This window comes from Andrographis paniculata, unplaced genomic scaffold, assembly GCF_009805555.1.
Source record: "Andrographis paniculata isolate CXL003 unplaced genomic scaffold, ASM980555v1 Contig86END, whole genome shotgun sequence".
Lineage (NCBI taxonomy): Eukaryota > Viridiplantae > Streptophyta > Magnoliopsida > Lamiales > Acanthaceae > Andrographis > Andrographis paniculata.
In genome coordinates this window covers 6,818,217-6,843,964 of record NW_026137624.1, presented here as the reverse complement: position 1 = coordinate 6,843,964, position 25,748 = coordinate 6,818,217, and the positions used below count along the sequence as shown (strand labels likewise).

Genomic DNA, 25,748 nt, shown 5'->3' with positions numbered 1-25,748 from the left:
ATATTTTATTTGAATTTAAAGCGGGTCCTATTCTCTAAATGGGTCCTTTGATTCTCCTTCCGAGTCGATTTGTTTTCCAACTTAGTTTTCGATGGCTTCTTTGATCCAAAGAGGTTTGGTCTTCGGTTTGACTTTTCCGGATTTTAAAGGGTTTTGGTCTCCGTGCGGGCGATTTGATCGTCAGGTTTGGATTTGATGTCTTTCTTTTAGACGATCCGAGACTTTGATATTTGATTTGGCTTTGCCGCTTTTGGAGGACTTTGGTCTCCGTGTTGGCGATTTGATCATCGTCTTTGGATTTGTTGTCTTCTTTGGACGATCCGCGACTTTGACATTTGTTTTGGCTTTGCCGCTTTTGGAGGACTTTGGTCTCCGTGTTGGCGATTTGATCATCATCTTTGGATTTGTTGTCTTCTTTAGACGATTCGCGACTTTGACCTTTGCTTTGGCTTTGCCGCTTTTGGAGGACTTTGGTCCCTGTGTTGGCGATTTGATCATCGTCTTTGGATTTGTTGTCTTCTTTGGACGATCCGCGACTTTGACATTTGTTTTGGCTTTGCCGCTTTTGGAGGACTTTGGTCTCCGTGTTGACGATTTTATCATCGTCTTTGGATTTGCTGTATTCTTTAGACGATCCGCAACTTTGATCTTTAGTTTGCCTTTTCCGCCTTTTGGAGAGCTTCGGTCTCCGTGTGGGCGATTTGATCCTCAAATTTGAATTTTGTCTTCTTTAAACGATCCGCAGCTTTGATCTTTAATTTGTCTTTGCCGCTTTTGAAGGGCTTTGGTCTCCGTGTTGGTGATTTGATCATCGTCTTTGGATTTGTTGTCTTCTTTGGACGATCCGCGACTTTAACCTTTGCTTTACCTTTTCCACCGTTCGGAGGGTTTTGGTCTCTATGTGGGCGATTTGATCATCGGCTTTGGATTTGTCTTTGCCGCTTTTGGAGGGCTTTGGTCTCCGTGCGGGTGATTTGATCCTAAGCTTTGGATTTGATATTCTCTTTAAACGATCTGCAGCTTTGATCTTTGAGAATGTGGATTTGGTGCTCCATAACACTTTTGGCGGCGTGTCCCTTTGAATTTTGGATCGAAGAGGTCCTGGTTTGCGTCTTTTATGAAGAACGCGACGAACATCTTGAAGCTTTGAGAGCAGTTTATGAGGCTCTTCCTTGGCTTTGATAGATTCCTCAATGGCTTTGAGAGCTTTGATCATTCCTCCGGCTCGGACATACGACGAAGAACGTTAACTCCATCGATTCGTCAACCAATATTGGATCATTTGTCCAAATCGGCGACTTTCGACGAAGAACGCTTCGAAGGACACGAAGAACATGCAGAACAATACAGAGAGAATCTAGAGATTTACCATTTGCTTGAATCCTCGATGCAACTTCGGTGTGTCAAATGAATTGGTCATGACTCCTATTTATAGGGAATGGATGGCCTTGGCTTCCTTTTCGGATGGTGCCACATGTATGGAAATATTTTTTAATCTTTCCTTTTCCATCAGATGTTGTTTCCATTCTTGACGGATTTGATTGTGCACCTTCATTTCTCGCCAAAATCTTTATATCATTGTCTTTTTTGGAACATATTAATTTATATACTTCCTTTATTGATAAGATCTTTATATCATTGCCTTTTTTTTTAAGATATTAATTTATATACTTCCTTTATTGACAAGATTAATTTATTTTTCTGCCAAATTTATTATGGTTCTATTTATGTACGTAATATTTGTACGATATCTTCCATTTTAAGCATATTTTTGCAATAATTGTTGATATTTATTGTAGAAAAATTAACATATGTGTATAATTAAATACCATATATTTATATTATTGGAATTTTATTTTCTTCCAAAATATATGATATCTAATTGATTTTAGACATATATTTTTAGTGTTTACATATATTACTATTTTTATGCTAATTGTCTTATTTAAAAAATTTGTAAAATCTTTATCTTATCTAGATTATTTTTATGCTATTACAAAATTGTACGAATTTTTATAATTAAAATAAAAATTTCGGTTTATAACATGTGAGTGTTACACCCTGCGCCCTTGTGTCTAGATATTTAGTTTACATATCATCTCAACCGGTCACAATGGCTAAGTGGCTGTGTGAAAGGTTTGTGGTACATATCAGCCATACACGACGACCTTAAAATAGAGCCCTAACCATCCATATCCATTCCAAAGCCCAACAAACGGTTTCAACAACATCTCAAGGCACGGCAAGATTCGACTTGTACTTTGAAATCAAATAATAATAAACTAAATAAACAGAACCCTAATAAACAAACATTAATTTAATCAAATAAGAAGAGAATGATACATAGAGGAAAATCAAATATTAAATGAATCCCTAAATTCTGTGGTTTGGTATGTAATTGAGTTTTGACTTGTAGTATGTGCATGCATGGATGTGTTAATTTATTTATTTTGAATATTTCAATATTACATCGAGATTGTTAGTGTTATATATATATATATATATATTAATTATGGTATGTAAGTATGTTGAAGTGAGTTTTAAATATTGATAATGAATTGCTTAGAATTATGCTAATCATAAATAAACTTCAAGTTTAAGTTAATGATGGAGAAAATCATATTCCAATTTGGTTTTATTTACCTACCTACGTACGGCCTATCTTTGCTCACTCACTCACCCCCAACTCTAAAATATATATGTATATATATATATATATATATTTATGTGCGACAAAGGTTACAGTGCTGAATAGCACATGTTTTATATATACTGTTTGTTCATAATTACAGCGTGTGCTGTGTGAGAATATATCATGCGTTAAAATCAAGTATTGTATGTGTTGTATAAGATTATCTAATGTGTTGTTAAGTCATGTGTTGTATTTGTATTATATTAACGTATGTCGTGTGTTTTCTATGGTAACACCGTGTGCTGTCCGGTAGCACACGGTGTGCTATTCAGCACAGTGCTGAATTTTATGTGCGTTACATTCAACACTGTATCCGTCATATGTCTGATATATGTGTGTTTGTTTGTTTAATAATAATAATAATAACTTAAGGGTATTTTCTTATGTTAAACCTCACTAAATTTTTATTATTCATTAAATTTTTCTTTCTTAAAACATCAAATTAAACACTTATTTTTTATTTGTTATATTTTATTAAAAATTAATTTTACATTCAAAATATCGTATTAATACTTCTTTATATTACACCATTTAATTATTTAAATTCAAAATTGTTATTATTTAAATCTCAAACCAAAATTCAAACTCCCATACAAACACACCCTAAGACAAATAGACAGGCATGTTGTTTCAAAAATTAAGATTGGGCATTACTCTTTGTCATTTAAATTTATACTTACTTTTCATTTTTTATTATCACCGAAAATTATTTTAGTTTTTTTTCATTTAGGAAAGAAATACTCCATCCATCCCCATTGAAATAATCTTTTAGAATTTTATAATAAATTAAAAAATAATAATATTTAACTAGTTAATGGAAATTTATAAGTTTTTGACATTTTTGTCTATTGCATTTATATATAAAGTACTTGTATATGTAATAATATGTTTAAAATTTAAATAAAAGTAAAATTGTATTTTGGTATTAATGTATAATTAATTTTATAGAATAGAAAAATAATATTTTTGAATAAGACATACGAAAATGATAATAAAGAGTGTATTTTGAGTTAGAATGGATAGAGTAAAAAAATAAATGATATTTTTATCTATTTTTTAAACATCCATGTTCACTCAAATAGATATACATTTCATTGAGGGAGAGAGTATTAAAACTATTTTTATTTTTGTCATTCCACCGTATTTGTATTTCCTTTATAAGAAAAATAATTATACATTATTATCACATTTTAATATATTATAATCAATATTTTTTTAATTTTAATTAAATTACTTAGCTATATTAACTCTAATCTATAATAATTTATATTAATATAATAATTATTTTAATAATACATATTTTAATTACTTATTAATCATATTTTATGTAAACTAAATTTGATGAAAAAAACATGAGATGGAGGGGTAACAACTAGTACAATCTCAAAGACGATAGAATTGCGTGTGCGTGATGTAAGATGATGATGATGATATAATATAGTACAGTGTAGTATGGTATACAAGACTTTTGTGAGAAAAATCACAAACAAACAGAGTAGAGGGGGGAGAGAGAGAGAGAGTGTGTGTGTGTTGGCCAACACTACGGGCATCATTTCTTTTTAATTTGTCCGATTCCCCTAGCGGACCCCACCATCATGTCTGCCCCTCTCCTGCCTCCCAACGCTACTACTGTTGTTTATTTATTTATTTATTTTATTACAATATGTATAATTAGTAAATATCTACGCTGGAAGCTTTCATAATCAGTAACAGAAAACAAAGCCCTAATAAGCTCTTTTTAATCTTTTTCAATGAAAACTCTATCAAAAATATTATTTATCTGTCCACTTGTATTATTTACATATTTTTATTTTTTACATTAAATTTAAAAATTTATACTCCCTTTCCCTTGCACAGTTACAAGATCTTATATAATAATTAATATTTAAAAAATAAATGGAACTCAACGGTAGGGATGGTAATAATTAATATTTAAAAAATAAATGGAACTCAACGGTAGGGATGGAAATAGGCAGGCCAGACTTGGCTTTAGGCATGGTCTGTATTAAAAATATCTAGTTTAAATTTGACCCGTAAATTTGAATTTTTTTTTTTTTTAAAGTTTGAGCCTGATTTTTTTAAAATTCTTGCCTGAAACTACATAATATTTTTATTGATTTATTTATTTATTTATCAACAAATTTAGTTAGAAATAAAAAATAAATAAAGTATAAACAATTATTTAATATATATAAAAGTTAAAAAATTTTATTTTTTATAATAAGTTTATAATTAAAATTATTTAATAAATATTATTATAGGATAGAAAGTTATTTTTAATATATAATTATAAAAGTATTTTTATAAAAAAATAATAATATTTAATGGGCTGACCTGCTAATTTAAAAAGCTTTTTTTAAGTCTAAACTTGTTCTATTTAAATAAAAGGACTTTAAGTCTTGTTTTATTTAATAGGCTTTATGTAAGCCAGGCCGTAGGCCCCTTATAGGCGGCCCGGCCTATTCCCATCCCTACTTAAAGGACCGATAGAGGAAATTTTTTGGTTGAGCTCATTCTATAACTGTTTTCTTTTTTGCGGTGAATGATTAACAATTGGACTGTCCAACCGCCTCCAAACAAACCCCAAATCGATGGATTGAACAATCAAAACCTAACTCTATATTCCAATCAAACCCTTAACACTCAGCGCACAAAGAGGAAGAATTTTCCGGAGAAATCAACGAGAGTAAACGGTTGAAACAAACACTAGAAAAATAACTACCAAATTCTCACCAAGAACTGCGCACGAAGAATAAGAGAGAATCGCACATTGGAATGAACCGATTTGGGTGAGAGGGGGTTTTATTTCATTATGGGTCGGGTGTTGGGCCAAAATCGGATTAAAGGGTTTGGGTTTTGGATTGAGTATGAATTTCGAGTCAAGTCAAAGTTATCCAACAATTTGGTCATTCGCTGGGTGGGTTGCTCCAGTAGAGATGCATCATAGCCAAGTTAATTATTTTTTGCCTAGTCAAGTCGCATAATAATTGTCCGAAAAGATTCAATTCATTAATGCAATAAACCTACACTCACAAACAAATATTAAGAAACTTTGCAGTCACGAGCAACCCCACCTCAAAAAGTTTACATATGTCATGATACCACTCAGAAAACATAGTGAACGCTTTTACCAAAAGATCTTATCACATGCTTGAAAACTTTAGAACCACAAAGACAAGCATACATCACACTTACAAATTCAACATCAACCACAAAGAAGCTAATAATATAGATTCGTACATATTATTGCAAAGAGATACAATGTTGTCGCATAGTCTAAGCAAACTCTATCACAAAACGTAGCACACTAACATACAGTTAAACAATCACTCAAATATTTTCGAAAAATTAACAAACTAAATTATTCACTTAGTCTAGAGAACATTCACAAAGGACAAAAACTACAAAGAATCAAATTCAAATCACAACAGTATGAATTGATTTACTCTACACGGAACCTTAAAAAATACATGGTAATATTCACATAAAAACATGTATAACTATTTTTCAGCACAAGACAAAAAAAAAAAAAAAAAAAAAAAAAAAAAAAAAAAAAGTAGCAATCACACTCATAACTAATTTTCATAAAGGGCATGTCCGCAACACTTATCCAAAGAGAACAAATAATAGATAATCCTACATCAAGTTAAAATGAAAAATTTCAAGGATATTGGATCAGAAATTTTTTTGCTGCACTTATAATATTTAAAGAAAAACAAAATTTCAGCATTATTTTTTCAAAACAAAGGACATAATTACATGTTCTAGACAACGGTGGTGACCACAAAGTAATATTTATTTCTTGGCATAACATCAGCATCAATAACCATTTAAGTGAAGTAGGAACTAATCATCAAAATAAAATATTGTTACGAAAAACGAGAAAAAAAAGCAAATAAAAAATACAGAAATTTTACGTGTTTCGATGACAGTGTGGCAACCTTCGTCCATGGGCAGAAATCGAAGAGATTTTATTATACTGATTCAAAGATTTACAATTATGTTATCAAATTAAAAATCATAGTTGTCTATTTATAAGCGCTCCAGAATACTCTAAACCAGCCTATTTGTTATAAGCCCAAAAGATACTCCCTAAACCCTAAGCTTATTTGTTATAAGTCCAAAAGATACTCTGCCAATTGAAATATTTGTTATAAGCCCGAAAGATACTCTGCCAATTGAAACAGCGGCCGTTTCGCTTTAGTTTCGTCGGGGCTAAATCCAAGTCCAAGTACCGGTTCAACAAATATAAATATTATTCCAATAATAACAAGTTCACATAAATATATGCAAGAAACAAACAACCAAATTAACCTAAATCTTCAATCAACACACTAAGTAATACACAGAAGATTTACTAGAAAAATAATATGAGGAATTAGTTTTATACCAAAATCGATTTATCACCGTCGATCGATTTCAACAGAGATTCTGCCAGAAACTTGAACTCTCGTTGCTTTGAGATATCGGCTTTGATATCACGTTATGTTTTTATATTATGTCAAACAACAAAAAAACTTCCTCAACCAGAATGTGTTCAAATATAATATACAAATCAAATGAACTCCCTGTTCGTCGTCTTAAGATTTTCGAAAGCAACGATGAGGACCCCAAATGAGGTGGCGGTCAACGACAGCTTCAAGTAGCACCACAGAACATCACCCAGCAATTCAGCGGACAACGACCCTACTATGGCACCTAACTCTACACTCCGATTAAACCCCTAAGACTCAGCGTACAGAAAAGAAAAACTCACTGAAAAAATAACGAGAGGAAACAAATGAAACAAACACTAGAGAATGAACCTCAAATTCTCACATAAAATCGCAACGAAGAATAAGAGAACTCGCACATTGGAATGAACTGATTTGGGTGAAAGGGAGGGTTTATTTCATTGTGGGCGGGGCTTGGGCCAAAACCGAATTAAAAGAGTTTGGATTGGGAGTTGGGTATGAATTTCAAGTTGGGCCAAATTTCAACAAATACTAATATTTTTATATTTATTTATTATTTTACCTTCATTTAATTATATATTTATATCTAAAAGTAAAAATAATTTAATTTTTATACTATTATATTTACATATTTACTATTAAAAAATATTAATAATTTTTAATCTGCATAAAAAGTGAGTAATATATATATATATATATATTATAGTGCTACTGTATGTATCTTCTAATATGTTACTCCCTTTAAAGAAATTTTTTTTGGTGTAATAATAACTGGATGGCACTGGCACTGGCACTGGGGACGATTTGTTATTTGTCCGCCGTATAAATTGAAAACAATAAGCAAGTACTCAAATAATAATAATAATATAAATTGAAAACGATAAGCAAGTACTCAAATAATAATAATAATAATAATAATAATAATAATAATAATAATAATAATATTCCCTTAAGTTACCAAAAAATTACTGTATCACTAGTTATAAGGACAACTACTGGAATCCGGATATTGCAATATTAGACGACAGTTCATTTCACTATATCCTAAACAAAATATAACAATAAGAAGAAGAAGAAATAGTGATGCACGATATAAAAAATTTAATAGTGACACGTGTTTGTATAGCAAAGTGGTATGATCATATTCATATTATATGCGTCTAATTACTTGTGGCTAGCAAGCGCATCTTCTCCCTCCTCTTGAGTGTTCAGTTCCAGAGATTGATTCTGGAATCCTTTGGAGATCACTGCATTGCATCAGATATATATATAAGAATCACCATACATGTATGAATCAAAATGCTATGAAGTAATTGATTAAGTAATATAATGCTGGTTCAGAAGAAGCTGAAGCTGCAACTGCAACTGCAAGCTCGCTCACCAATGGGACGGCATTTCTTCATCCAGCTGCCAACTGTTGTACGTTGAGCAAATTAATTAAAGTGAATGAAATGTATCAATTAAATGAAAGATATACATGTGTGTGTGCGGTAGGTGCTAGGTGCTAGGTGCATGCATGATGAATGTATCTACATATAAGTAATAGTAGAGAGAGGCAGGCATACATGTTTATGGGATCGTTGGCGAGGGCGGTCTGGGCTGCCTTGAAGAATGCAGCATCCACATTGTAATTTTCTTTGGCTGATGTCTCGAAATATGGTATGCCAGCCTTCGACATGCACCACTCTCTTGCTGTTCTCTCCGACACCTGAAATGAGTTGTAGATGATGTACGTCGTAGCTAGCTAGGTATACGATCAGATCAGAATGTGATATATGGTCTTAATTACTGCTTCGATCTACTGCTACTACAGAATGGATCAGATGATGTTGTTGATCTTACCACGCGGCTGTTTCCACCATCCACATCCACCTTGTTCCCAATAACCACAAATGGGAATGTCTCTGGGTTCGCAGGCGGCTCTACCTAATATCATATACAATATATAAATATAAATTAATACCCACCCTAGCTAGGTAATACGATACATATATATACAAGATGATGACTATTGACTGGCCTGTTTGAGGAAATCCTGGAGCCAATTCTGAAGCATTTCGAATGTCGTGTGCACGTTAACATCATACACAAGAATGCAGCAGTCGGCGCCTCTGTAGAAGGCGATGCCCAGGCTGTGAAACCTCTCCTGTCCCGCTGTGTCCCATATCTAATCATCCATATAATCCATAATCATCGTAACATCATATCATATATTCATTCCTTCCAAATGGACTTGATGACCATCTATCTATCTATCTATATATCGATCATACATATGTATGTATATATGTAAATGTAATTCATGAATAGCTGCTAATTAAATATTACACCACGCACTTGTAAAGTAACCAACTTGTCGTCAATCTGCACTTCTTTGGTGACGAAATCAGCGCCGATTGTTCCTTTGTACTGCGCGCTAAATTTTTTGTGTACATACCTGATCATTTCTCAGTCAAGGGGATCCATTATCGTCTAAGCGTACTATACGCATTATATATACACATGTAAGGATACTGATTGAGCAAAGACGTCTTCCCCACGCTGAAATGGAAAATAAAGTGTCACTTAATTATTTGAAAATAATCCTGATTCCATTCATGATCCATTATAGTGAATTAAGAGTACAGGAGACCCTAAATTAAAGGAACGATCGATCATGTATATGATACATATATATATATATATGTATGTGTGTGTGTGTGTGTGTGATATTGTAGAGTACGTACCCGCTGTCCCCAAGGAGGATGATCTTCAGCAAACTTCTTTTCAAGGTGCTCATCCTGGGTGCCCACCCCAGACAAACTTAATTTGATCCTATATATCTAGCTACTGTATGATGGCTCTTTTCTAATAACAACAATACTAATTGATGATCATGTGTGTGTGTGTGCGCGTGGGAGTGATGGCTGAGTAGAATCTTCAAATTGAAACTAAAGAAGATACATACATCGATATATATATATATATATTGAGACAATTTAGTGAAGTAAAAAACAATGGTGATTTAGGGATTGGAGAGCGAGCAAAAGAGAGAGAGAAAGCTACATATAGATAGATAGATAGATAGATACAGCTGGATATGAAGAGGAGTCGTGCGTACCATCATCGTCATCATCATCACCATCATGTTCATGTAGTTAGCAAGGTTGATGCTTTATTTCTTTAATTTGTACAGTACAGACACAGCTAGCTAGCTAGCTAGCTGCCTCTATTTCAGATGTATTCTTTTCTTAATTATTTTTTACATTCGGATTGGAGGGAGGGAGGAGGGATGCATGTCTGATTGTTTGATCAAGCTAGGTATTTACATTAATGAATTAATTAATTTGGCCTGCTGTGCTCTAGATATAATTAACTCTATTGCATACATTAATTAATGGAAAAACTGTTTTGTAAATTTACTTACCTCCTTTACCATTTTAGTTTTATAACTAAATTATGTATTGAATTAGTGAGATTGTATGGATAACACCTATTTGAGAATCATTTAAAAATCATAATTGGATTTTATATTTGCCAAAATTAACTTTCAAATGTCAATGTTATTTACGTGTTGTTATCCACACAATTTCTGGCGTACCACAATGCTGTCATGTCATCACATATGACGCCTAAGGATTATTTCTGTCAAATTTTTTTATTTGTGAAACTAATTCAATACAGAATCTAGTTATAATGCAAAAATAATACAAGGTCACGCACCGAACTAAAAAAAAATGTTTATCCTTAATTCATTAATCAATATGAAGTAAAAGGAATTCATAAGATCTATGTTGATCTGAGTTGAATCAGTGTGCCTTGTAACTGCTATTTTTCTATTTAATGGTTCATCTTTCATGTGACCTCCATGATCTTTTATATATATTTAATTGAAATAAGCAAAAATAAAAAAAAAAAAAACAATAATAATAGTAAAAAGGTTCAAAGTGGTATAGCAACCTTTTATCTTGTGAGTTTCACATGTCAAGCGGTTGAAAAAATAATTAAAGGTGAATGGAAGATGTTCTTTCCATTTTAATGATTAATATAATTAATATCAGCTAGGGTTTAGGAACAAACTTGAAACTCCGGTCCCTAAACAGTTAATGTTACATCATAATAAAATTTGTATATATCTTAAAACAAAAATATTTTTTAATACACGAAATTCGGCCCATTAAAAAGGGCGAATTTTTAATTAGCTTCTTTTCTATTTTTATTTTTATTTTTATTTTAATTAGCTTCTTGTCTATTTTTCGGTCCAATAATGAAACAAATTTCGTGCAGTTAATCCCATGCGATTTTTCGGCCCAATAGTAGAAGTATTTCATGCAGAGGTCTGTGTCTGTGATTTCCAACCGACCGAAATCCTTACATTACAATTTCCTTATTTTTCATGAACTGATTACAATTGTCAATAAAACTCAATTCACCTTATTCTCACTCTCTCAATATTCAATCATTTCTCTTTTCTTTTCTTTTTTCTCATAGAAGCTACCAAAAATTTCCATACATGCGATTCTGATTTTTTCAATCAAATCTATTGTTCTTCACTGACATGCTCTCTCAATTTTATCATGAAACTAAAATATAAAAACAAGAAAATATTCAATCTAACATACTCAATAATAATAGAATTTATTCATTCACTATCTCTTTCCACCACCACAAAGTTTGTCACAATCAATTTTTGTTATTCCGGCGTATGGATAAGGGAGCTCAATGGGTTTTCTCCATCAATTCAACTGGATCTTAATTAGTCTGATCTATTTTTGGACCGACCACCTGTTATGATTGGTTGGACTCGAGACAAATTAAATCATGTTTGTCCATGTTTTGTTTAGCTCGCTTATAAACAATATCAACCAAAATCCAAAAACAAATACAATTCATTTTTTATTTTTTATAACGAGAGAATCCGCAATCGCAATTCGAAAGTACGCACGGAGTAAATCCCGACTGAATTTTACATAGAATTTGTTTCGCTGTGTGTGCCGTTGCAGGGGTTGGTTTTATACAAAACTAACGAACTTCTTTTATTAACATTACACAACACAACACAACACAACGAAAGGGTTTCTAGTAATTGCAGCTCCTGCAGGGATGGGAATGGGAAAGGCAAAGGCGCTGTGAAAAAGAAATGTTCAAAGATGTGGATGTGGATGTGGATGTTTTGTGTGTGTTTGTTCATATTCATGTGTATTGCCTTGTCATCTTGTCTTTTTTTTTAATAAGAAGAAACAAAAGGAAATAAATCACCCAGTAATTATTATATATAGACAATTAGATTGTTAGCATCCCACCCCACCGAAACAATAGGACAAATTCTTTTGAAAAAGATAAAAATAAAAAAATAAAAATAAAAATCATGATGATTCAAATTAAGAAGAGCAAGCAAGTGGGTGGAAATAATATTATAAGATATACTGAAAGGGTGAGCGACGAGGGACGCTGCCATTGAATTGCCCGAACTTGGCGCCGGCATTGATTGACCCACTGACGGACCATTTATTTATTGTTTATTTATCGACATATTACTAGTAGCTACCTACCTCTAATATTCTATAGGGGAGTAGTAGTATGTATGTCATTTTGAAATTAATTCAAAATCAGGAAAGTTTTCCTGTTCGACCTTATCTCTCTCTGTGTCCGTCTTTATCCACTAGCAAGCGAGAGATGAGATGAGATGAGATGAGATGATAATAGGAATAGGAATAGGAATAGGAATAGGAATAGAGACGAATAGCAGTTGGGCACCCTAGCTAGCTAGCTCAATTAGCATATAGCTAGGGAGGATAGCGCGGTTACTACTCGATTAATTGAATTATATTGTGATCCCACAGCTCATCGCTCGCTCGCCCGACCATCAATCAGACTACACAGGCAGGCAGGCGAAGAGCATGGCCTCCACCTGCAGTTGCTAATAAAATCCTAAATCCTGTATGTAAATAAATAATTCTAGTGCTTGCTTGCTTGCTTCTTCAAAGTCAAAGCATTTCTTCTCCACAGAGGCAGAGAGGGCAGGGGAGCATGTCGCAGCATCAATGGTGGAGGCAGGTGTGGAATCACCCGGCAGGGCCGAGGACGATCCACTTCTGGGCGCCCACCTTCAAGTGGGGCCTCAGCATCGCCAACGTCTCCAACTTCTCCAACCCGCCCGACTCGCTCTCCTACCCGCAGCAGACCGCCATCGCCCTCTCCGGCCTCATCTGGTCCCGTTACTGCTTCGTCATCTCCCCCTGGAACTGGAACCTCTTCGGCGTCAACGCCTCCATGGCCTGCACCGGCTTCTACCAGATCTCCCGGAAGCTCCGCCACGACTACCACCTCCGCCCATGACCCGACCCGCTCTCTCTCTCCCTCTCTATCTCTGCATATCACATAAGCTGGACTGGTGAGGGCTTTGTATTGATACACAAATTTAATCTAGTATGTGCTTAATTACATGTAATAATCTTTGGTTAAATAAGGGCATTTATGGCGATTTAAATTATGTATTATTTTTATGAATCAACAGTGGAGATTAATTTCAACAATGGAAATTGTTCATTTATGTATTAGTTGCCTAGGATAACAAATTCCAAACTTGTTAACATGATAAAAATTTCATTCATACTGTGAGATGTTTGCTGTCTCGATTATTTTAAGGGAATCGCATTCTCGACATTAGAGTTGCTAGTTATATGGTGGTGACTGGTCCAAGATCAAGAAACACTACACAGCACTGAGTCAGCGAGTCTCATGCGATGATGGCTGTAATAAGGACTCGATCATTCGTTCCTTTTGTTTTCCGATATCCCAAATTAGTTATTAAATGGAGCAGGTGCCCTAAATCATTAATTATTGTATCGGCTCACTCAAAATTATGCATGCTAATAAGTTGGACATTTGATTGATAGAAAAGACATGCCGCCTATGGAGGATGTCTAATGGAAAACAAACTGCATAAGAGACGGGAGGATTGAATTATGTGACCAAATGGGGGAAAGAACAGACGACTTAAAAGATTTATGTAAAATGATATTTGATTCAAATTTCATTTCTCATACGTGTCCATGATATTCTGAATGTTTAAATTTTCTAGAGAGGAAATTAAGAAAATAGGTATAGTTATAATAATTCGCTCTATACCCGAGCTGCTGCTCTAAATTGTTATCCCTATTTTCTTTTGACCAATTTTCATGGATGCCCCTCTAACGCCGCCCGAACCTCCGGGGTCATCCCCGCCGTCAATCAGGCGGCGGAAATTCCATTTAGCTTCAGATTCTGCATCATCAGCGTCTTCGAGTAATTGTTGCTGTGCGACGTCGTATTCTCAAAAGGGGATCAAGATTTCGAGAAACCCTAGAAAAATTCAGGTCGGGCCCTTGAAGAAGGGCCGGAAAAGCATCGGCGGCAGTGATGTCGACGCTCTCGCCCTCCCTCTGGGAATGTCAATTGCCGCCGTCGTTTCTCAGGTTTGCACGTTCCAACTCTCAACCTTCATATTATCTTATTGTAAAGTCTGAGATGAATTTCGTGGAGATTCGGGTTGCTTTGATCAAGATACACACTTGATTGGTTTTGTGGAGAAAGATTTAATCTTTATTGTTGGAAGCTATTTGGATGAAGGGTTTTTCTCATGTCAAAGTTTCTGACAAAGCGCCTTTTATTTTTTTCAATTACATTGTTAGTATGAGGGGAAGAATTCAAAATCTTGATTGTGGATGATTTCTTTTTATTGCTATATTGTGGATTTTATGGAGAAAGTTTGGTCTTTATAGGGGAATATATGTGCTTTGTTGGATTTCATTTCATGGCGTTTTATTGCTACGGATTCCGGATTTTGCATCATAAATATTGGATGACTTTTGCAATGTAGTCTGGTGATCCTTCTTTCTTGGTCATGCGGTATTCCTCTTGCTTGTTTTTACCACGCATTCTGTAGTGTGAGACTGTAAAAGCATTTATTCGTGTATGTATGTATTTATGCATCTATGTTTCATTGCAGATATCTCTATTTATTTCAATTAGTGTGAATTTTTCTGTGTTATAATACAGCATCTGTCGCAAACTTTTGTTAGGTTTTGGTGAGGGAAAATGCGGCTGGTGGGAGGATGTCTGTTGATCGTGTGTCTGAGGTACTATCTATACTCTAGCCATCTTTGGAACTTTGTTGACATCATATTATTTTACTTGATGAATGAGTGAGTCGTCTGTATTTATGCTAATGAAGGTAAAATCATTTCTGCATCTCCCTGTATTTCCAGAATAAGAGTATCTAGCTTTTGCATTCGCATTGTAATTAGATGTCTGCTGACTTGAATCGCTAATCCATTCCAAGAACGACCAAACTGAGGTGGCCAGTGTCATATTTGCTGCATAGACTTAGACTATTAGTCTTACAATTCTGCAGTTGCTGCATGTACGTCCTAGTACTTCCATATGTTTTGTGTACAAAAATCTTACGAAATTCCTTGGCTACTCAACTTGCAGATCTGCTCCTTAGCGGTGAGAGAATCTTTATCAAATGTAAGACTAACCTTCAAATTTCTATTGCTTTCCGATGCTGTATATTTCGCATGGAATATTGTGCTCCCCTTTTGAACTGTTTATTGCTTGGCTGAAGCAGGTATTTGGTGACAAATTTGATAACTTTGTCAGAAATTTTGAGAAATCATTTCGTAGTACCCTGCTGACTTTGAGATTAATTGAAAATTCATCTCAAAATGTTGGAGAACAATTTCATGGGAATATGGGAGAGCTTTTATCTCTTGACAAACCACAAGCCTCTTCATGTCATTGCCAACCTACTGATGTTTCAGAGCCACATAATGATAGAAAAAGGACTGATCTACAGCAAAGGGATGGATATCAGGAGAACTCTTTTGCAGGAGTGAGGAGGGTATCTCCTCTTGATAGAGTAGAAGATTCCGCTTGTATGGATAACTCTGATTCAACACCTCAAGGAAACATCACCAATAGCCCGAGCAGCCCTCACAAGCAAATGGATGAAAACATAAGGACAAACTTGACAAATCAACAGCTTGTTCTGCATGACAAGCAACTGGACAGGCAGCTCTCAACCTCATCGAGCTCGGGTATGAACCAGTCTTCAATGCTAACCACTATCGAAAAATCTGTCATGGAGCAAACTCGTTCAAATGATCTCAAGGCGTTTGAGATCGGTCTCATCATGAAAAAGTTGCAGCTTAAGGAAAAGCAACTCGCACTCAGTTCTCACGCAAATGTCCTGGAGAGGTGGAAATTATCTGTGGGTTTCTCAAAGTCATTCTTCAAAGCTGAAAAATTCAAAACGCAGTTACAAGACAGCAGACAGATTGAGCTCCTTAGAAAGTGTTTAGACTTTCTTGTTGCTGGTCTAATCACCATGTTACTATCAATTGCGTATGGAACTTATGTGTATTCGCACCGAAAACTCATTGAAGCCACTGAAGCTTGCTCTCCTTACACTGTAAGTATTTCTTTTGTTCACGGATCATATTGGATATATCTTTAAATGTGAAAACACAAGAGAGTCGGAAGGTTATATTAGCCTTGTATACTGGATGATACTATATCTTTTGCATTTCAGGAATCCAAGTCTTGGTGGATGCCAAAATCAATGGCAACTTTCAACACAGGCCTACAACTGGTGGCATGCCAAATTCAAGTTTGGAGTCGGATGCTGTTCGGTGTTCTAATGATTGTAGCCATCACCTTCTTACTCCTTCAGAGGTCATCGGCTTCACACCAGACCATGCCCGTCACCTTTCTGTTGCTCTTGGGAATCGGGTGTGGCTACGCTGGGAAGTTCTGCATTGATACATTGGGAGGCAGTGGATGCGACTGGCTAATGTATTGGGAGGCTTTATGCTTGTTGCATTTCTTCGCCAATACTTTCAGCTCGGCGCTGTATTTTATCCTCAACGGACCCATCTTGGTTGCGGAAAGGATGGAGCACATGACGAGGACAACAGCAACAATGTTTCCATACTGGATGAGAAGGACACTCTTTTTCACTACGCTGATAGTACTGCCATTACTTTGTGGCTTGATGCCTTTTGCCAGCCCTCCAGAATGGTTCGATCATTTTTCATCGAGGACCTCAGGTTTCATGGAATCCTTGGATGATTGATGATGCCTCTCTTTTATTTTTGGTGTGTGCGCGAATTTGTATGGTGTTTTGTAGGGGCAAGATGTGCACCATGTAATGATGGCTACCAAACACTACACTCTAATTAAATTATAATTAATCCGACTAAGCCTGCGGTTTCCAGAGGTGCAGTGCTTGGGTAAGATCATAACGGGCCATATATGCACGAGCAAGTCACAGCCGTGATTCCAAAAATTCACTCAAATACACAGCTAGCTAGCTCCAAGGAATCAATCTAAAATATGTACAGTGGTTTAGCTAATTACGCTACGAAATACTGTAGCCTGTAGATTCAGTTACTTTACCGTGGATTCTTCTGACACTGTCATACAAATATAAAAGCAAAAAAATGAAGAATGACAACGTTTATAATATCAACTACATCCATCAAACATTCAAACTAAACACTAGCATAGTTTGTCTTCCAGAGATACTATATATTGACCCTGCTATTGAAGTGAGACGTACCAGAGCAAGCATAGCAACAAATGTCGAAAAAGAAAAGTCGAACATGCAATTAATTAAATGCACACCTAATATTCCCTCTTATCACAAATTTCAGAATTAGATGTGACTTCTTTGCGAATGCATTCAAACATTCAAATAATGACAACAATCAATGCATCCATGAACCCGATAAGTCGTATGGATTATCTTAGTATAGTTAAACCTATACTAGGCCAACCCAACCATTGGAAAGGAAAACACTTGTCCAAGCATTAAAGCAATGGCCTGGTGGAATTGGGTAATCTTTGGAGTGATGGCATTTTTCCATCTCCTTCACCGCCGGCTTACCCAGAAGAGAAAGTTGCCTCCAGGCCCGGCAGGGCTCCCAATTATTGGGCATTTCCATCTGCTGGGAAAGAACCCACACCGTGACTTGTGCCGTTTAGCCCGAAAACACGGCCCGATCATGTACATCCGGCTCGGGATGGTCCCGACCATCGTCGTGTCATCGCCTGCGGGAGCTGAGCTCTTCCTGAAGACAAATGACACCAATTTTGCGAGCAGGCCGCTGTGCCAGGCTGCAAAACACATGGCCTACGACCATCGAACTATCGGATTCGCACCGTATGGCTGGCACTGGCGCAACATGCGAAAGCTTTGTATTTTGGAGTTGCTAAGCAATTTCAAGATCAGCCAATTCCGGGGCATGCGGAAAGCCGAGGTTGGGCGGCTCGTCGGATCGCTCAAACAGGCCGCTGACGGGCGGGAAATCGTGGATCTGAGCTCCAGGGTTTTGGACCTGACCCGGGACATGATTTGCCTGATGGTGTTCGGGAGGAAGTTGGTGGACGTGGATGGAGGAGGAGACATGAAAGGGTTTCGAGCTGCTTCCCTGGGGGCCACGGAGCTTGCGGGCCGTTTCCATCTCGCAGACTATTTCCCGTTTCTTGAAGTGGTGGATGTTGATCTGCAGGGATTGACTCGCCGGATGAAGGATCTGAGTAGGGTCTTTGACGGATTTATGGAGAAAATCATCGATGACCACAGGAGTCGGAGTACAGAGAGTAAGGGAGTGAAGAAGGCAGATGATGACTTTGTTGATACATTGATGGCAATTCTGGAGTCTGGAGACGCCGGCTACGGATTTGAATTTGATCGTCTCCATGTTAAGGCTGTGTTGTTGGTAGGTAATTTAATTTGATCCAGGGCCAGTGGTTGTCTATCTATCTATCTATATGATTTTATACATTCAAAATTGATTTAGGTTGTGCGCGCGTGTGCAGGAGATGCTGCTAGTAGGAATGGATACCTCAGCAGTGGCCGTGGATTGGGCAATGGCGGAGCTGATAAGGCACCCGCAGGTAATGAAAAGGCTTCAGAAAGAATTGGAAGCAGCCTTCGGAATGGAGGATGGGGTCGATGAGGAATCCCACGGCCAGCTGGACAAGCTCGAATACCTGGATATGGTTGTGAAGGAAACCCTACGGCTCCATCCAATCGCACCATTGCTGATCCCGCACGAGTCCTTGGAGGATTGCACTGTTGGCGGCTTCCACATACCAAGAAAATCTCGCATTCTGGTGAACGCATGGGCTATAGGGAGAGACCCGAGTGTGTGGCAGGGGCAGGGGCAGGGAGGTGATCCGGAGATGTTTTGTCCGGAGAGGTTTGTGGGGAGTGACATTGATCTCAGGGGACGTCATTTTGAGCTGATACCCTTCGGATCGGGGAGGAGGAGCTGCCCTGGGTTGCAACTAGGACTCACCCTGCTCAAGCTTGTGCTGGCGCAGTTGGTGCATTGCTTTGATTGGGAGCTCCCAACTCCAACTTCAAATGCTGTCGACATGTCCGAATGTTTTGGCTTAGCGACTTCCAGAGCCAAGCCCCTAATGGCCATCCCCAAATATCGACTGACGACTGACTAAGTAAAATGAAGTGGTGTGAACTATCGTCTGCCTATCCTTTATGCATCACTGATATACATGTATGTTATATTGATTGTAAAATAAAATACTCCTCCTCCTATGTTATTACAATCTTCTACAAAGGTGTGTAGAAGAAGGAAAATGATGGAGATGATTGATTGTACTAGTGATTATTATTATTATTTAGCAAGCTAAGGATGCATCGTTTATTCCCATATAATTAAAGTGGCTATGACGACGACACACACAAGATAGTAGTAGTTAGTTACTGGGACAACCTATAAACAGGTATGACGTTGAGATGGTCGGCCCTGCAAGTGACGATGCTGAAGATCTCCGACATGTCCAAGTCGGCGGGGCGGAGGCCGTCGGGGAGCTCCCAGTCGAAGCAGTGGACCAGCTGGGAGAGGAGCAGCTTCACCACCAGGAGCCCCACCTGCCTCCCCGGGCAGCTCCTCCTGCCCGCCCCGAAGGGTATCAGCTCGAAATGCTGCCCGCTCATGTCCACCCTCCGCCCCTCGAACCTCTCCGGGACGAAGCTCTCCGGGTCGGGCCACACATCCGGGTCCCTGAGGATGGCCCATATGTTGACCATGACCCGCGCCTTCTTGGGGATGCGGAACCCCTCCAGCACGCACTCCTCCAGGGCCTCGTGGGGGAGCATCAGCGGCGCGATCGTGTGCAGCCGCAGCGTCTCCTTCACCACCTGGTCCAGGTACTCCATCTTCTCCAGCTGCTCCGCCGCCGTCCCCACCATCCTGTCCCTGCCCCCCACCACCCCCTCCACCTCCCTCTGCAGCCTCTTCATCTTCTCCGGGTGCCTGATCAGCTCCGTCAGCGCCCAGTCCGTCACCGTCGCCGCGCTGTCCGTCCCCGCGATCAGCATGTCCTGCAATTAGTCAATCAATTAATTAGCTTCAAATAATTAAGATTTCATCATCAATCAATCAACCAACCAATGAATACCAGCAGTATAGCCTTGACGTGGGTCCGATCGAATTTGAAAGTGGCCTTGCCAGACTCCAGGATACCCATCATCGTGCCCACGAAATCCTCCGCCGGCGCCGGCGCCGCCGCCTCACTGCCCCCTCGCTTCTTCTTCTTCTGAACATGGTTGTCGATGATTTTCTCCAGAATCCCATCGAAGATCTTCGCCAGCTCCTTCATCTTCCGGTTTATCCCCTGCAGATCCAAAGCTCCTACGTACGGGAAAAAGTCCGCCAGATTAAACTTGGCGCCCAGCACCGACGCCTCCAGGATCACGTCCTTGAACTTCTTATCGTCCAGGTCGTCGCCGTCCTCGCCGAACTTCTTCCCGAACAGCATCAGGCAGTTCATGTCCCTAACCACGGTCACCAGCTTGGTGCTGAGGTCCACGGCCTCTCGCCTCTCGCCGGCCTGTCTCAGCGACCTGACCAGCAGCTGCATCTCGGCCTCCCTCATGGGGAGGAACTGGTTGATCTTGACGGTGCTCAGCAGCTCCGCCGTGCAGAGCTTGCGCATCTCCCGCCAGTAGGGCCCGTAAGGACCGAAAGCCAGGTTCTTCTGCCCGTAGCTGATGTACTGGAAGCCGTCCTGGCGGGGCCTGCCGGCGAAGGTGGCGTCGTGGGTCCTGAGAACGAGCTCTGCGGCGGCGGGCGACGAGACGACGACGGTGGGCACGGAGCCCAACCTGAGGCCCATGATGGGGCCGTGCTTGCGGGCAAGATCGTGCAGCACCCGGTGCGGGTTGCTCCCCAGCAGATGAAGATGCCCTAATATGGGAAGCCCTCTCGGGCCGGGGGGCATCGCGTTTCGCGCCGTCTTTGTCAGCAGGATTCTTCGAAGGAGATGGATGAATATGAATGCAGCCACCGTCGCCCAAATCCAACCCATGCTTTCCATTGCCAGGTAGAGATCCAGAACGATATATATATCGAATTAAGTGTAGCTGATCGATGATATAATAGATTTTCTACGAAGATGCATTGTATTTATAGGTGGCTATGGGATTGAGCGCTGCTGCAGCTTGCTCTCCCTCAATTGATCAACGATTTTTTGTTGTTTATTATTATGATTATGAGAACCGTGCAGGTCGAGTTTGATCGAAATTAAGTAACCAGATTATTTTATGACAGGTCAAGTATGCCTCTTGAATTTGTTCATTCAATTCAATAGGCTGTGAGATCAGCCCAAATCTCTTTTTTTCTTTTAACAATTATATTCAAATACAAGTCGAGCTTTGAACCAATAACGAATCAATACTTTGATATAAACAAGCCCGATCTTATGGTATGTTGGCCAAGATGCAGTAAACAAATCATTGCCTGGGAATTCAGTTGAATGTCAAATGCTTTACCTGATCAACTTTGAACCTCTAACAATGAAGTCGTTTTTTATTTAACAAACGATTACGATCCTGTGACTTCTTGGCTAATAGCTCGCAATAAACAAATTATTACCAAAGTAATAAACTGTATTATTATTAAACAACGAATGCAATTCATGGATTGGTGGAAAATTACAATGACAAGAATTATCAATTTATCTGACAATAGTAAACAGCATGGAATAAACTTTGAAGCAATATTGATACACAAGTCAAGCCCAAAATACATATTTATATGCATATGCAAATGCAATGCTTGGTTTTATAATAAAGTCAGTCATCGTGTTACGTTATTGTTTTGAATGATAGTTTTAAAATTCTTCTTTTTAAGAGAATAATATTTTTAATTAAAATAATATAGATGGATATTTGGTTCATGTTTTTTAAGAACAATATCTCAAGTAAAAAATGAACTATAATTTATTTAAGTTTAAATTTAGATTTTGTTTTAAAATTTGATATTATCCGATATTAGATTTGAGTCTTATTGAATCTGTATGTAGGTTGTTTTTTTAATATAAAACTATTTTTGAATCTACAAAATTCTACATCTAAACAGAACCAAACAAGACGTGATTACTAACATTATGCTCATCCAAAAATACTAATATTGGAGTCCAGTAAAGAATAGTATGATGTATGAGATAGAACAAACATAACAAATAAATACGCATTAGAATTTTCAATTTTCATAGAGAAATGAAAATAGAAAAACAAAAAATAGTTTATTTTCTAATTTAGATCCTTTGATTGAAACAAACAAAAATAATAAAGAAATATAATTTTTTCTTATCCTTATTTTTCTGTACCAAAAATTCTAATAACAATGAAAATAATAATAATAATAATAATAATAATAATAATAATATATAGAAACCATCACAAATGTATGTAAGTTGTTTTCTTAGAAACAAATTAGCTTTTGAGTCAATTAAAGGAAGGGTGTTAAAATTACTGCTCTACATTCAATACTTGGGCTACCATTAATTACTGTGATGTAGAGTAGGCCCGTTGATGTATTTTTTGGGCCCCGTACCTAAGTGGATCATTGAGGTTTGGCCCAGATACAGCTGAGTGTAAAAAGCTGCTTAGACTAATAATAACACTTGTGCAGCTGCCTCGCATCGCATCGCATGCACTTATTCGTCATCTTATCTTCTGGTTCTCTCCTTATCTCTAAATCATCTCTCTACCTACGTGTTTGATGATGCTCGATCGCTACAGCCTACACAGTAGCAGTTTATTCAAAATCAGTGAGTACACATGTACATGAGGAAAAGTGGACAGCAGCAGCACCTTGGTAACTTGGAAGCTCAGCTCCACTGTGAACAGTTTCTGTGGTTGAATGGTTCTATTCTACTCTATTCTATTGTTCTACGTTGTTCAGCTCTCAGCTCAGCTCAGTTTCTGATCGAGAGACGCGCGCAGTTACGTTGTTGATTATATAATTACAGTATGTGCGTGCGTTTCAACAAAGGCAGGCCAGAGGGGAAGAAGATAGCTAGGGACGTCGTAGGCCATGACTTCACTTGTATGTAATTACGTACTAGTACAGTTATTAATTATTCTTATTATTATTATTCCAAAATGACGACTCGACTGCACTGCAAATCTGTAACCATCCATCCAAATAACAAGTATTATTAGGGTCGGGTCGGGTCGGGTAAGATTGAATGAGGAGGGAGGGAGCGAGCAGATGGAGATGGAGATGTAGTGAGCATTTATATATATATATATATATATATGCAGTCTGTCATGGCAGCAGCTATTGCCTAGCTATTGGGACAACAATCTATAAACAGGCTTGACGTTGAGATGCTCAATCCGACCGGTGACGATGCCGAAGAGTTCGGCCATATCCATGTCGGCGTGCTTCATGCCGTTGGGGAGCTCCCAGTCGAAGCAGTGGACTAGCTGGGAGAGGATGAGCTTGACCGCCGTCAGCCCCACCTGCCGCCCCGGGCAGCTCCTCCTCCCCGCCCCGAACGGGATCAGCTCAAAGTGCTGCCCCGTCACGTCCATTCGCTTGCCCCCGCCCGCGAACCTCTCCGGGACGAAGCTCTCCGGGTCGGGCCACACGCTCGGGTCCCTCATGATGGCCCATATGTTGATCATGATCCGGGTCTTCCTGGGGATGTGGAACCCCTTGAGGTCGCAGTCCTCCAGGGACTCGTGGGGGAGCATCAGCGGCGCGATCGTGTGCAGCCGCAGCGTCTCCTTCACCACCTGGTCCAGGTACTCCAGCCTCTCCAGGTGCCGCTGCTCCACCATGCTGCCCATCCCCACCGCGGCTTCCAGTTCCTTCTGCAGCTTCCTCATCGCCTCCGGGTGCTTTATCAGCTCCGCAAGTGCCCAATCCGCCACCGTCGCCGAGCTGTCCGTACCCGCGATCAGCATGTCCTGCAATTATATAATAACTAATTAATTAATTAGCTAGCTTCAAATAAGATTTCATTCTCAGTTAGTTAGTTAATTAATTAATTAATTTTACCAGCAGTATCGCCTTGACATGGGACCGATCGAATTTGAAAGTGGCCCTCCCCGACTCCAATATCCCCATCATCGTGTCGACGAAATCCTCCGCCGCGTCATCCCCCCGCTGCTGCTGGTTCTTGTTCCTGTTCCTGTTCCTGTTCTGCACGTGTTCGTCGATGATTTTCTCGAGAAACCTGTCGAAGATCTTGGCCAGCCCCTTCATCTTGCGGTTGATCCCCTGGACATCGAAAACCCCAACGCAGGGGAAGTAATCGGCGATGTTGAACTGGGCCCCAAGCTCCGACGCCTCCAGGATCACCTCCTTGAACTCCCTGTCGTCCAAGCTGCCGGCGTCGTCCCCAAACTTCCTCCCGAACAGCATCAGGCAGTTCATGTCCCGCACCAGGCTCAAGAGCATGGTGGTCAGATCCACGGCCTCCCCTCTCTCCCCGGCCTCTCTCAGCCTCCCGACCAGCAGCCGGATCTCGGCCTCCCTCATGGGCAGGAACTGGTTGATCTTGGCGGTGCTCAGCAGCTCCACCGTGCAGAGCTTCCGCATCTCCCGCCAGTAGGGCCCGTAGGGGCTGAAGGCCAGGTTCTTCTGCCCGTAGCTGATGTAATGGAACGCGTCCTGGGAGGGCCTGCCGGCGAAGGTGACGTCATGCGTCCGGAGAACCAGCTCTGCCGCCTCCGGCGACGACACCACCACCGTGGGCACGAAGCCGAACCGCATCCCCATGATGGGGCCGTGCTTCCGGGCAAGATCATGCAACGCCCGGTGGGGGCTCTTGCCCAGCAGATGAAGGTGTCCTAAAATGGGCAGCCCTCGCGGCCCCGGGGGCATGTTTCTCTTCTTCGTCTTCCTCTTCGAATTGAAAAGTTTTTGGAGGAGGTGAAGGAGTACGAATGCAGATAGCATTGCCCAAACCCACGCCGCCATGGTTAATCAAATTACCTAAGCTAAGCTAAGGTAAGCTGTTGTAGATGGAGAGTACTGGTGTGTTAAATTAATTAATGTGTGGATGGGAGCTAGCATATGATTGTACGTACGTATGGGTGAAGAAGGACGGAAGGAAGGACATTGTGCAGTACCCAGAGATACACATAGATCCATATATACACTTGATAGAGCTAGGTATTAGTGCATTGACATAGAAATGAAATGGGTTTGGCTTTGGCTTTGGCTTTGGCTGCTGGATTATTACTATTTTTATTGTTATTATTATATTGGGAATGGGAGACAAAAGACTTGACCGAGCAGTGTTGCAGGCAA

General features: G+C 39.1%; 5 protein-coding genes across 6 annotated transcripts; 2 read left to right on the top strand and 3 right to left on the bottom strand.

Annotated features, from left to right (window-relative positions):
* Nucleotides 1-8,214: 8,214 nt before the first annotated feature.
* On the bottom strand, nt 8,215-10,149 carry LOC127242079 (ras-related protein Rab7-like). The gene is made up of 8 exons (XM_051261412.1): nt 9,873-10,149; nt 9,661-9,687; nt 9,484-9,583; nt 9,163-9,313; nt 8,989-9,068; nt 8,712-8,854; nt 8,528-8,560; nt 8,215-8,393 (listed from the first exon to the last, which is right to left on the bottom strand). The coding sequence occupies exons 1-8, from the start codon at nt 9,923-9,925 to the stop codon at nt 8,321-8,323; spliced, it is 660 nt and encodes a 219-aa protein (XP_051117369.1). The 5' UTR covers nt 9,926-10,149; the 3' UTR covers nt 8,215-8,320.
* A 3,312-nt stretch (nt 10,150-13,461) lies between these two features.
* Nucleotides 13,462-17,426, top strand: LOC127242078 (protein CPR-5). Of its 2 annotated transcripts, none has more exons than XM_051261410.1 (5): nt 13,462-14,582; nt 15,189-15,245; nt 15,601-15,636; nt 15,734-16,579; nt 16,700-17,426. In XM_051261410.1, the coding sequence occupies exons 1-5, from the start codon at nt 14,307-14,309 to the stop codon at nt 17,240-17,242; spliced, it is 1,758 nt and encodes a 585-aa protein (XP_051117367.1). In that variant the 5' UTR covers nt 13,462-14,306; the 3' UTR covers nt 17,243-17,426. The 2 variants fall into 2 exon arrangements, with proteins under 2 accessions (XP_051117367.1, XP_051117368.1); XM_051261411.1 differs by having other exon boundaries at nt 15,737-16,579; nt 16,700-17,425.
* A 476-nt stretch (nt 17,427-17,902) lies between these two features.
* Nucleotides 17,903-19,675, top strand: LOC127242494 (cytochrome P450 71AU50-like). Its single transcript, XM_051262059.1, has 2 exons — nt 17,903-18,890; nt 18,991-19,675. The coding sequence occupies exons 1-2, from the start codon at nt 17,988-17,990 to the stop codon at nt 19,630-19,632; spliced, it is 1,545 nt and encodes a 514-aa protein (XP_051118016.1). The 5' UTR covers nt 17,903-17,987; the 3' UTR covers nt 19,633-19,675.
* Nucleotides 19,676-19,890: 215 nt separating this feature from the next.
* LOC127242495 (cytochrome P450 71AU50-like) lies at nt 19,891-21,687 on the bottom strand. The gene is made up of 2 exons (XM_051262060.1): nt 20,599-21,687; nt 19,891-20,521 (listed from the first exon to the last, which is right to left on the bottom strand). The coding sequence occupies exons 1-2, from the start codon at nt 21,514-21,516 to the stop codon at nt 19,898-19,900; spliced, it is 1,542 nt and encodes a 513-aa protein (XP_051118017.1). The 5' UTR covers nt 21,517-21,687; the 3' UTR covers nt 19,891-19,897.
* Nucleotides 21,688-23,142: 1,455 nt separating this feature from the next.
* LOC127242462 (cytochrome P450 71AU50-like) lies at nt 23,143-25,731 on the bottom strand. The gene is made up of 2 exons (XM_051262013.1): nt 24,492-25,731; nt 23,143-24,400 (listed from the first exon to the last, which is right to left on the bottom strand). Exons 1-2 carry the CDS (start codon nt 25,413-25,415, stop codon nt 23,777-23,779), a joined length of 1,548 nt encoding a protein of 515 aa, XP_051117970.1. The 5' UTR covers nt 25,416-25,731; the 3' UTR covers nt 23,143-23,776.
* Nucleotides 25,732-25,748: the final 17 nt, after the last annotated feature.

Coding starts and splice junctions, on each gene's coding strand:
- LOC127242079 (XM_051261412.1), bottom strand. CDS start 9,925: ATGAGCACCTTGAAAAGAAGTTTGCTGAAGATCATCCTCCTTGGGGAC. Junction 9,069..9,162: donor GGATTTCCTCAAACAGGCCA/GTCAATAGTCAT, acceptor GATATTAGGTAG/AGCCGCCTGCGAACCCAGAG. Junction 8,855..8,988: donor ATGGTGGAAACAGCCGCGTG/GTAAGATCAACA, acceptor AACTCATTTCAG/GTGTCGGAGAGAACAGCAAG.
- LOC127242078 (XM_051261410.1), top strand. CDS start 14,307: ATGGATGCCCCTCTAACGCCGCCCGAACCTCCGGGGTCATCCCCGCCG. Junction 15,246..15,600: donor CTGTTGATCGTGTGTCTGAG/GTACTATCTATA, acceptor CTCAACTTGCAG/ATCTGCTCCTTAGCGGTGAG. Junction 16,580..16,699: donor AAGCTTGCTCTCCTTACACT/GTAAGTATTTCT, acceptor TTTGCATTTCAG/GAATCCAAGTCTTGGTGGAT.
- LOC127242494 (XM_051262059.1), top strand. CDS start 17,988: ATGGCCTGGTGGAATTGGGTAATCTTTGGAGTGATGGCATTTTTCCAT. Junction 18,891..18,990: donor ATGTTAAGGCTGTGTTGTTG/GTAGGTAATTTA, acceptor GCGCGTGTGCAG/GAGATGCTGCTAGTAGGAAT.
- LOC127242495 (XM_051262060.1), bottom strand. CDS start 21,516: ATGGAAAGCATGGGTTGGATTTGGGCGACGGTGGCTGCATTCATATTC. Junction 20,522..20,598: donor ACGTCAAGGCTATACTGCTG/GTATTCATTGGT, acceptor GACTAATTGCAG/GACATGCTGATCGCGGGGAC.
- LOC127242462 (XM_051262013.1), bottom strand. CDS start 25,415: ATGGCGGCGTGGGTTTGGGCAATGCTATCTGCATTCGTACTCCTTCAC. Junction 24,401..24,491: donor ATGTCAAGGCGATACTGCTG/GTAAAATTAATT, acceptor ATATAATTGCAG/GACATGCTGATCGCGGGTAC.